The sequence below is a fragment of the Poecilia latipinna genome, unplaced genomic scaffold (assembly GCF_001443285.1).
Source record: "Poecilia latipinna isolate Pla-1442-1.1 unplaced genomic scaffold, P_latipinna-1.0 Scaffold3747, whole genome shotgun sequence".
Lineage (NCBI taxonomy): Eukaryota > Metazoa > Chordata > Actinopteri > Cyprinodontiformes > Poeciliidae > Poecilia > Poecilia latipinna.
In genome coordinates, this window is record NW_015116363.1 from 26,662 (window position 1) to 38,648 (window position 11,987).

The following is an 11,987-nucleotide window of genomic DNA, read 5'->3' on the forward strand; positions in this document are numbered from 1 at the left end:
TGTACTTAAGTACAGTAACGAAGTACTTGTACTTCGTTACTTCCCACCACTGGTTCAGAAATAATCATTTTACAGTGAAATGATCATTTCTGGTCTCCACAGCGATGCGCAGCCTAAATAAACTCTGATACTAAATTCTACGTCTCAACCAATTCCTTTATGGTTTTACTTCCCAGTTCCTCTCTGGACTCCTTCACCCTTTCATTCCTGCGCTGAACAGTTTGACTCTGTTCTCATGCCAGACTGGAAAACACCTAGAACATTCCTGAATCCATCCACTGACTCACCAGCGGCTCACTGGGTGTAGATGCTTCTCTTTTGGTTACTGCAGAGGTTTTATGGGTTTTACTGTTTGCTCTTTTCTGCCCAGATGATAATGTCAGATTTAGTAATTATACATTAGCAGGGATTAAACCGGATGTTTAATCCGTGTTAAGTCTAAGATTAAAACTTTCCTTTCTGATAAAGCTGATAGGCCGGCTGAGTTTTTCCAGTTCTGCTGCTTTAGGCTGCTGGAGGACCAACTGGCCACTTTCTTCTTCTACTCTCCAGTTTGCATCGTTTTCTCTCCAGAGAAGCCACACCTGCTCTGCGTTCTGATTGGCTATGATGCTGCCATCACCTAATCGTTCTCCCTGTTAATGTTTTACTGTTCATGAACATAGAAAATAATCCTCTATCAGTTTTTCTCTTTCTGTTTTTCTCCTCAAACCTCCAGACGGCCGCTGGTTCTGAGCCCGGTTCTGGTTCTGTTGGAGGTTTCTTCCTGTTAAGCGGGAGTTTTCCTCTCCACTGTCGCCCCCTGCTGGTCAGGAGGAGTGACTATTGCAAATCAACGGTTCTGCTGGATTTCTTTGGATCTTTTACACTAATTTGAATAATTAACTTAAAGCATTGACTGGTGACTGGGATTAATCTGAATGTTTGACTGAGTTAAAATGGCTTTTCTGTGAACTTCCTGGAGAAACGATACTACAGAAACAAACTGAATTGAATCAGCATTTTTGCAGCAGCTGCAGCTTTAGCATGGAGCTAACGTTGGATCTCTGGCAGAACTAGAACATGAATAAAAGAATAAAAGATTTTCATCTGCATAAAACGGACTTTTAGCTAATTTCATGTCGTTTGTCGTCATATTGGGGGAAATGAAGTGAAACAAACTCAGAGCCCTGAGGAACCTCATCTGAATGTTTAACAGCTTAATTCACTGTTTGAACTGAAGTCACTGTTTTTGGAAGACGACCTGTTTGGTGAATTGGCCTACAGAAATAAACTGAACTGTGGTGGAAATTAGCTGGAAGGAAAACCTCCAGAACTCTGCTGGAGCCAAACCTGCATCCTGAACGTTGGCTCAACGTTTCCCCACAGAGAATCAGAGATTGAAGATGAAGAACAGGAAGAACCGAACCGGGTTCAGGCACTGAAGCTGTTAAAGGTTTGGATCGGCACCAGAAACGATCAGGGAATGGTTCTGGAGTTAAATGGACCTAAAGAACTCTGGCAGTCATTTTGACCGCAGGACGTTTAGCTCACATTTCTTCACCAACTCAGATCGGTGGGCAACTTTGGGTTCAGAGCCGAGAGGAGGAACCGAACCTACAACCTTCTGACTGCAGCTCTGCCCGGACCGGACCGGATCTGAGCAGAACTTTGGTTTTCTGTCCAGGTTTTACTGATTTGACTTGAATCTCAAAGTTTCGTGTTGTCAGAACCTCTGACTCTGATCCATTCAAATCAAAGCCTCGGCTCTGTTCCGGAACCGCGTGCGCTCATGCATTCAGAGTTAAAGGTCCAGCGGTGACACAGCAGCGCGGATTCACCGAACCGAACCGAACCTGTCCTTCAGCTTACCGTCTCACCGCCAGCCGTCAAAATGAGACGCAGAAATTAGGAAAATATCACGTAGACGTCACTCTCCTGCAGGTTCCGATCCGTTACGTAGCACCACGGCACCGCGCGCGCCCGAACAGAACCGGATCAGAACCGATACAGAGAAACGGAACAAATCCCACCTGGTTCCTTTATCTCCCATCCTGACGACACCGACGAGCCGACGGAGCCGGACAGCGAGCGATGGGCGAGGAAGAGGAGCAGCAGGAGGAAGAGGAGGGGGGGGGGGATGCCGTCACCGTGGAAACAGAGGGGAGGACGTCTCACAGGAAGCCGCCGTCAGATCAGAGGAGGAAAAAAACCTTCTGATGTCTGAGAGACGCTGCTGCTCCTCCTCCTCCTCCTCCTGTCAGCCTCATTAGCAGGACGGTGTTAAAACATGAGACACCCAGAGGTCTCGTTTTATTTGTGTCTCCAGCTGAAAACTGATTAGCATCAATTCGATCAGGTCAAAATTCACTGAACAAAGGGATCATTTTATTAATCATTTATTATTTTAAAGTTTTTTTCTGTTTTATCAAATATTTAGACATTAAAAACAGCTGTTCAGATCCATCCACCCTGAGGAAAGATCTGCGGAGAACCGCAGGGCTGGGTGTCAGGACCTCACGTTGTTTATTACGGAAGTTCCTCCGACATGACGACATGATGCAGGAATTAAGGTGAAATGTTAATTAGTGTTTTAAATAAAGATTTAAATGAAAAAATAAAATCCAGTTTTTATGCAGATAATCTCTTCATTTTGTGATTTTCTCCTCAGATGCGAAGAAAGCTTCAGCTGCTACAAATATAGAAATTTAATTCAATTTATTTATATTTTAAATGATTCTGTTCAGACATTTAATAAAGTATATTTTTCTCTTGTATGTTTTCATATTTTTAGTTTGAATCTGTTTCCATTTGTTTGACTCTTTGCTGTTTTTGCACCTGGAATATTATAAATCTATAATTTTCAGGCTGATTTACCTTAAATTCAGAGGATATACTGTTAAAAAAACATGTAGATTTTAGTACAAATTAATCTGTAGTTTATGTGAAAAACAATCCTTGTTTTAAAATTCGTTGCGTTTGGATGATTTTCAGTGACGGGTTGACCCCCCCCCCCTCTTCTTCCTGCTGCTCCTCTTCCTCGCCCATCGCTCGCTGTGAAGCTCTGGATGATGGAAACTTCTGAGCAGAACTGAAAACATTTTCACAACCAAACTGATTTCAAAGAATAAAAGTCGACAGATGAAGCTGCTGGTGCGAACAGAGGAACAGTTTGCAGTAAATTAAGGCGCATCGATCGCCTGCAGGTCAAAGGTCATCGTTTGGAGGCAGCAGCTGGTCCCTCATTAACGATGTCGGTGTGAAGCAGCCTGCAGGGCCGGAGCTCATCATCATCATCATCATCACCTGGTGCTTTTCTAAACCGACTTCAGCAGTTTGTCCCGGAGGCGAAGACGAGCGAAAGGACGAAGAACAGAAATCAGTTCAGACTTATTAAAATCATTTTTCATTTTAATTGGACAGAAAACCGCAGAGGAATAACAGCCGCTTTATGATCCACTGGAGAAGAACGAATGGACGCCATATTTAGACAGAAATGAGTTTTCCCAACAGACAGATGGAGACCCTTGGAGATGTTTTAGAAAGCAGAAAGATTCTGGATTTTAATTATGCTTTACGTATGAAAATTTTAAAGTATAATAATCTTGGACTTTTTTCAGGTTGTGGTTTTGTAATTAACGGTTTAAATATTTCTGTATTTCTGTCGTTTTTACAGCATCGTGTTTTTTGTTTCGACTCGTTTCAAACCAGCAGACAAAACAAACCGCAAACATGAACGATGCGAACAGAAAACCGAGGAAAATCCACAAACAGCGGCAGACAGAAAACGCTGAATCTCGAGCCACTGAAGTCCTCCAGGCCTCTAGGCGGAGTCTGGAGCCGGTATTCAACCTTTTATTCATGCTTGGAAGTTAATGTTTCTGCTGGTTTCACTAGAACTGCAGCATTTCTCCTGGTTCCTGTGGTTGCAACATTTTTTGTTGCATTTGTTTTTGAGTTTGTATAATTTTGTGTTTTGCCATTTGCTCCGTTTTTACACCGTAAGAAGATGGACTTACTAATTAATAAAGAGGAAGATTTGTTCAAGTCTTGACAGAAAAAGCGAACGGCGCCATTATCTGCTGCTGCTGTCGGTTTGGGTTACTCTGAGATGGATCCATCAGGTATCAAACACGATGGGTTTGGACCAGATGAGGCGTTTAAATGCTTTAAACTGCGCATGGTTTCCTGGCTGTCGTACAAGTTTCTCCAAGCAACTCATGGAAACTCATGATCATTTTATCGCTGGTCCAACGGAGAGCGGAAAGAAGAACCAGATCAGCAGAAACAATCTGTGAGTTAAATTCTGGATTTATTTCTTTATTTCCGAGGAACTTTCAACTTTCAGGACTCATTAAGTTGAAAACGGCTTGCCATACAGTCCCATTTAAGCTGTATAAATAAATGAAGGATAAAACCAGATGATCCAAATGTTCCCTTTAAACCCGGAAGGTCCAACAGAACCGAACAAAAGGCAGAGCAGCAAAAATACAAATATTTCACATCATCTTCCCTTTTCAACCAAACATCATAAGAACAGAACCGGAACCAGAGACGTTTAATCTGAGAACCTGAGTCCAGACCGGATGAAGAACCAGTTTTGATCTCCACAGCTGGTTCTGATCCAGATCCAGTTTAACAAACACAAATGATGAAACTGGCCAGAAACTGGTTCCAGAACAGAACTGGGTTGGCTTCAGAACCTCTTAAGTTTTCCTTAATCAGTCGAGACCTGGTTCTGTAGAACCTACCCGATCCAAGCCAAGATCTGAACTAGAACCAGAACCTGTTCTGCAGCACCTGCAGAACCAATTAGCTTTGAGTTGAAGCTTCATGAAACCCAAACCCGGTCCAGTTCTGATCCGATCCGAATGTTCTGGTCCGTTTCAGAGTAAAACCAGCAGAACCGGTTTCAGCCGCCAGGGAAAGCTGAACGCTTTGGAGCAGCGCCCTCTGCTGGCAGGACGCCGCAACTGCACAACTCAAAATTATTTTGTTAAAGAAAAAGCTATTTAGTATATTTTAAAACCCACCAGCAGGGGGCTCTGCAGGCTCCTGTTGGATTCCAGGAAATTAAAGATTACCGGTTGAATTTAGACGCGGTAAACAAACGCCGTAAATCAATTAACATGCTACAGGACGCAGCGGCTTCGTATAAAATGGTGTAGCATGTCTGCCTGGCCACTGAGTGGCGCTGTAGCGCTGCCACAGAAGCCATGAAGCAGCGAACGGCGCCATGTTTGTGAGTGATGCGCATGCGGGGAGCTAAGCTCAGAACCGGAAACGGGTCAGCTCCGTTAATTCATCACCATCCTGTAGTATTTATCATTTCCCCAACATTTGAGTCGCATCCAAGTAAACAGGATTTAATCTCGTTATTTTCATGACGGTTTGAAACAACGGATTTAATCAACACAATGTTTCTTTTCCTTCCGCCTCCTGGTGGTGAAGAAGGCGGTAAAACTGCAACTTCAAGCTGCCTTCATTATGCAAATACAATTTAAAACTAAATACAAATCTGCATTTTTCTGAAACGCATTTTACTTATTTATAATTAGACGTGATTAAAACAGCTGAGATAAATTGTTCTCATCTCCATGTCAGGAGCTTCACTCACATTAAACTCACGGATTGGTTTGTAGATTTAGTCTCTTATGTTTTATAAAATAAACTGTTACAGTTAGCAGTGACGCCTGACTGGAGGACTCATTCTGAGACTCAGAGCTTCGCTGCTTTCTACTTACTGAAGGAGAACAGTGCCATCTAGTGTTTGAGAATACAAATTGCAGACTGCAATCAAAGTCCGGGACAATTGGGCTAAAAATACGCGACAGTTGGCAGCCAAAACGATTCTGGAGCCCTGATTCAAAAACTATTGTTTCTGGAAACGGCAGATCTGTGTGGACAGGGTTTTGGTTTGCAGTTTATCTGATGTTTATCGGGTTTTTGGAGCTGTAATTGTCAGTCACAATCAATCAGGAATTGCTCCTCATCGTCTCTCATGTCAGATGAACTCCATCAGCTGGTGAGTCCGGTCTGATCGTGTCATAACCTGGTCCGATCTCAGGAGAACCACTTGGTACCCACCTGCAGCTCTGGCTGTTAATCAGATTCCTTCAGCACCAATCAGAGCAAACTGACTGTCTGCTCCGTAACCCTGAAGTCTGAACGCTGGTTGATGCTCCGCCATTTTTATCCCTTAAATTAAAGAACCAGTTCAAGCTGGGGGAACTTTTAGTTCCTTGGAAGGTTCTGTCTGTAAAGTGCTGCAGAAGACGAAACATTCTTCTGCCCGATTTCCACTCATCTCTGACTTTCAGAGACTTCAAGTTTAAACAGCTGAGGGAGTTTTACCTGTGTCAGGTGAGCACACCTGTCCAGTGAACGCTCCTGATGTCCGTCTGGTCCACTGACTTCAGACGAAGCACCAATCAACACATTCGCTCAAATGTCATTAAAACCTGCTGGTATTTTCCATCCTGGGAGTTTGTTCTACATCTCAAAGTTTAACGGTTTTCATGTTTAAAAAGCTGAAAGTTAGTAAAAAGTCAACGTTCCCTTGTTAAATCTGTTACTGCAGCAAAGGTCTGTTAGAAAATATTTAAAAACTCCAAACTTCCCTTTTTCCCCTCATTACCAAGGGATGAGGGGAAACGTTCCCTGAATCATTTCTCAGACCCATCTATCCTCAGGCCGTGAACTGCTGCTGGATTGGCTGGTTCAAATGCGTGTCCACAGGAAGTCTCATGTGATTGGCCGGTTCAGATGTCACTCCAGAGGACGGCCCGCCGGCTCCTGTCCACGCTGACGAAGTGTTCTCCGGAGAGAGACCAGGACACGGCGGTGATGGACGAGCTGCAGGAGGACGGACGACGAAAAGGAGACGTTAACGTCAGGAAGCTAATCACACTGTTAGCTGCTGCTGAATACTGAACCTTAAGATAGACATTTAGTTTATCTAAACTAAATGTTCAGTTAGCAAGCTAAGCCTTTAGCTGGAAGTTAATTTAGTTGGCAAACTAAACATTTAGCTTGAAAAACAAGCGCCGTTTTTCAAGCTAGCTTCCTAAACATTAGCATTAACATTATTTTGCGTGAAGCATCAGCTTTGCTCTGAATTCTCCATGGAAACCATCATGGATACTGATGGTTCCTGTTGGATTCCAGGAGCCATCCTGAACCAGATCGGCTCAGATGACCGATCTGGACCCAGGCAGCGAGCAGAACCCGACCTGATGACATCATCAGTCAGCTGATCACCTGTGCTGGTCGGGGAGGCGGGCCTCCAGGCCCCCGGTGGAGACGTTCCAGATGTAAACGGCTCCGTCAGTGGACCCGGCCGCCAGGTAGCATCCATCCGGGCTGTGGAGGCCAAACATGACGGTTAGAACCTGCAGAACCAGCATGGAGCTGCTGCTGTTGTCATGGAAACAGCAGAAAAATCACACAGTTCGGTGTTGAACACAGACTGCGATCAGAACTTGCTGTCTGGTGGTTCTGGTTCCATCTAACTAAAGCCTGGTGATACTCTGGTACTGTTTCAGGCCCAGGTCGGGTACTGGACCAATGGCTGGCGCCGGACTGACCTGATGACCGCCTTGGTGCTGTCGCCGCCGCACTTGAAGCCGTCGGCTCTGAAACAGACACAGCCTGCGTCACCAACAGGAAGCCAGCCCAACAGAACCTTGGAGCAGAACCGGGCCGGCTCTACCTGAAGCACATCCGGTCGTTGGTCCAGCGCAGGTCCAGCAGCTGGAGGCAGTCGTCACGACAACAGCTGAGCAGCTGGCGCCGGTCGGAGCTCAGGTCCAGCGAGGTGACTCTGCCCTGAGAGGGAAGCTCCTGAACGCAGTTCACTGTCCTGATGGCCAGAACCGAAACGGACCAGAACCGGGTCAGAACCAAAACCAAACCAGACCATTTAGCTACACTAATGTTAAACCACTAAACAAAAATTTTGCAGATGCGAAGACTAAACAGCCAAGTATAAAAGGATTTGTGGGAGCTAATGCTAAACGGCTACACACAGAAAGAAATTAGCGGAAGCTAATGCTAACTATTAAGATGCCCGTCTCTTTCTCTCCGTTTGTCTCATCTTCATCTCCTTCCAGTTGATGATTAAAATCAAAATGTTGCATGAAACAGATGAGCAAAGTCAAAAACACGTAATGCGGCAAAGTTTATCCATAAAATTTGTAACGTTTTATGACAATAATCGGTTTAAAAAAATGGAGGCCATGTTGGAAATGGTTTATAGGAATATGAAGATGAGGAAGAGGAACCTGCTGTCCCAGACTCTGATCTTGCAGTCAAAATGTCCGCTGATGATGCTGCTGTCAGAACAGACCAGGTCGCTGCAGAACGACGCCACCTCCCCCTGCTGCACACCTGCAGACACAGCGTCCACCTTAAACACCCCGGTACATCTGCAGCAGCTCGGCCAATCAGAGGAAAGAACAGACGGACACTCACAGGCGGCTCTGTTCAGGTCCCAGAGCCGGACGGTCCGGTCGGTGCTTCCTGTCACCACCTGGTGGGGGACGCAGGTGAACCTGGCCGCCGTCACCTTCCTGCTGTGACCCGTCAGAGTCACCTGACCCACAAACACACGTTTGGGTTTCCACCTTTACCAGGTCGCTGTGGCGGATTTCATTTTGGTAGGTTACCTTGGGGACAGAGTCATCCAGGCGCCACAGCAGGGCGGACTTGTTGTGCGACGCCGCCAGGATCCTGCGGCCCTGCGGACACAAACAGGCATCAGCAGCGTTCTGGTGGCGCCAGGTGAGCTCCGGCTGAGGCGTCCGCTCACCATGTGGTCGAACTCCACGCAGGTGATCCCCTCCGTGCTGCCGTCCAGCGTGGCTCTGTGAGTCAGCGACCCTGGTGACATCAGCCAGGTCACAACCACAGGAAACAAGAAACAGACCCGGGTCGGTCAGCTGACCCAACCGGAGCCGCCTTACCTGCCCGGACGTCCCACAGCTTGATGACCCGGTCCGTCCCGCCGGTGGCCAGCAGGTCCGAGCCGAAGCTGAACCGCACCGCGTTGATGCCTTGCTCATGGGCTTCCTATGGAGGACGCAGCTATTACTACGGCAACACCCACCAGTCAGCATGTAAATGCATAAAGGTCGGAGAGGGGCATGCTGGGATACAGCTGAAGATAGAGGAGCTCTTTATGGGGCGCAGAAACACTCAGAGGGTGTTCAAAGGACTGCTTTGAATTACTGACCACAGAGACGAGACAGGTCAGAGACCCAACGAGGTCCAACCCACAGAGACCCAACGAGGTCCAACCACAGAGACCCAACGAGAACCAACGGGGTCCAACCCACAGAGACCCAACGAGGTCCAATCAGAGGGAACTGCTGGTTAAGTGGTTAGAAAATATAATTGGCTCCTACAGTTCTTCCTTTCACCACCAGATGGAGAAAAATGTCAGATTCAGATTCTGCCTGTTCCTTTAACTTGATGTTATTAAATATTAGACGTAATGACGCCACTTGAACCTGATCGATGCAAGTTTTTCTGAATTTACCGTTTGCAGAACAATAAAGGATTTTTCTAATTTGGAGAAATTGTTTGTGGCTTTAATTTTTTCTTTCAGTGATTCATGGGATGACAGAGTGAGATTTTACTGTAAAAACAAACAGTAATATTTGTGTTTTACTGTTTAGCCCTGAATAAAATGAGATAAAATGTTAATAAAATGAGATGATGCTCATCAGGTTAGATTTCACTTGTTTAAATAGACAATGAGGAACATATTATTTTTTCTGTCCTGAAATGTCCAACCTTAAAAAGACACTACAACTTCAGCTGTCTGAAAACTGATGGTTCCTTCATTTCTCACAATCTGAATGGATGCTAGGAAGTTTGATGAGCTAGTTGGTCAATTAGCCTCGAATAATTTACATTTTAGTTTTTGACCAACTGATGAGGTCGTCCTGCCAACTACCTGCAGCCCCAGTATTTCAGCGTCACAGTTTGGCGTCAGAAAGTGGGATACGTCACGTTGACGCCCTGCCTCATCTGTCAACTTCATTATTGCTTCAGTCATTAATATGAGTGGACATGTTGACCAGCAGCAAGAGGCTTTAACTGGGTTCATTCAGTCGACCCTGTACTGCAAAAACACAAAATATGACCAAGTATTTTTGGTCTAGTTCCCACTATAAATACCTTACTACACTTGAAACAAGACAAAACCAACTTACAAGGATATAGAAGCTTGTTTTAAGTAAATAATTATCCTAATTCTGATTTTAAAAGGTTCTTGTTCCACTGGCAGATTATTTCACTTGAAACAAACATTTTTAGGGTTTGGTGTTGAAGTCAACTGGAAACATCTACAGAAAATGTTCAGGCCAACAGTAAAGTCAGGAAAAAGCGTCAGGAATGGAGACCAACATGGAGGTCAGCAGGTTAGGACAGAAATGCATCATGGGGACTGGAGTTTTACCAGGACTTGCAGCGGTCTGACAGGAACTCTGGCTGATAGACAGATTCCAACGGGAAACAGCAGATCCTCCTCCAGGCTGCGGACTGAGTGACCCCTTCTCTTCCTGCTGAGGTCAAGAACTTTCCATGAGAGACACATCAACCAAACGCAAACAACCCAAACCCAAAAAACTCACTCAAACATCTCTCTGATGGAGGAGAAGAACCTGGGCGAGGAGGCCGACGCCGACCTGAGGAGCAGGGCTAGCGTTAGCTTGTTGCTAAAGTCTCCACATCAGGAAGGCAGCAGAGGTTTGGATTAGTGAGACTTTACAGAATCAGACGCAAAGAAGCAGAAATATGAACAATTTAACCTTAAAATAAAAAAAATCTGTTTTCTAACATCTTTAAAGAGGTTCAATACTCCAAAGGCTTGATTAAAAATGTGACTTTTCAATTTGACTCAGTTTCCCTCTAAATGTTACAGTTTTCCTATGAAACACTGAATGAAGACATTAAACTTTCTGTCTGTGTGTTTTCTCTCAGTCTGGGCTGAACTAATGATGTAAATCATTCTGCGATGTGAAAGCTGAAAGGTCGCGGTTGGAAGCGGAGCAGCGCAGCGGGTCGACCTGAAGAGGCGAGTCGCTCCTCGGCCGCCGGACTTGTCCTGATCCTCCGGCTTCGGAGACGTGGACCTGGAAGTCGGAGCGCTGGACGAACGGGAAGACAACGCTCTGAGGTGATTTTCATCCTGTTAAACCTCGAAACCTCATTTATCGTTTAGTGAAGTTCTCACCTGTCGACGATGACCTTTGACCTGGCAGCCGTCTGCAGCTGCTTCTGCACGGTTGCCTGTCGAGCTCTGAAGGAAACAATCATTAAAAAATCTCAAAGCCTTTTCTTGCTGCAGCAGGCGTGGAGCAGGAGCGTTTCCCACCTGGAGCGGCGTTCGTTGCGGTGGTTCATGCGGGCGGCGGCCTGCTTCTTCTGGTGCATCATGTCCTCCAGGACGCGCTCCTCTTTCTCCTTCTCTTCCCTGAGTTTGGACTCCGCCTCCCTCTGACGCTGCAGCAGTGCATCGTACGCCGCCTTCAGCGTCTTGTTCTTCTGTCTGACCTGCTCCACCTCATCCCCCAGAGCCCGTTTAGCTTCGGACGCCTCTGCTAGCTGACCGCCCTCCTTCTGTAGGCTGAGAAGAGAGGAGGAGAAGCGTCTTTAGGCTGATTTCCTCCTGATGGTCCAGAACTTCCTCCAGCTGCTGTGGTTCTCTCTCTCTCTGCTCCGAGTCAAACCAACCTGTTCCCCTCCTGGCCTGTGGGGGCGCTGCACCAAGAACCACTGAAGGAAACGACACAAAAACCTCTGAAGACACTGAGAGCAACTTCCTTCTTCACCAGATGGAAACAAGATGGAGGCGTCAGATTTTAGCGGTTGGAGGATTTCTCTTTAGTCTTTGGCTAAAGACCAGGAGCCATTTCTGCTGCTAGCGCTAGGCTAAAGCTTGTGTTTGTTTTGGTTGAATTTACCCAGAATGCCCTGCACCATGCATCAAATCAAACCAGAGT

At 46.0% G+C, this 11,987-nt stretch overlaps 2 protein-coding genes across 2 annotated transcripts in view; both read right to left on the reverse strand.

Moving 5' to 3' along the window:
- The window catches only part of LOC106941570 (beta-arrestin-1), a 23,432-nt gene extending 21,188 nt beyond the window's left edge, over positions 1-2,244 (reverse strand). Inside the window, exon 1 of the mRNA XM_015024632.1 lies at positions 2,013-2,244. Within this exon, the coding sequence (XP_014880118.1) occupies positions 2,013-2,032 (20 nt within the window). The 5' untranslated portion in view covers positions 2,033-2,244. The remainder of the gene's footprint in view (positions 1-2,012) is intronic.
- A 2,028-nt stretch (positions 2,245-4,272) lies between these two features.
- Positions 4,273-11,739, reverse strand: LOC106941569 (autophagy-related protein 16-2-like; the record flags this gene model as incomplete). Its single annotated transcript, XM_015024631.1, is given in 15 exon segments — positions 4,273-6,834; positions 7,240-7,341; positions 7,566-7,613; positions 7,691-7,840; positions 8,262-8,367; positions 8,452-8,572; positions 8,646-8,717; positions 8,789-8,859; positions 8,943-9,048; positions 10,442-10,547; positions 10,617-10,670; positions 11,052-11,132; positions 11,219-11,284; positions 11,360-11,611; positions 11,613-11,739. Coding segments are annotated over 15 exon segments (1,556 nt in total), but the record flags the coding sequence as incomplete, so codon positions are not given.
- Positions 11,740-11,987: the final 248 nt, after the last annotated feature.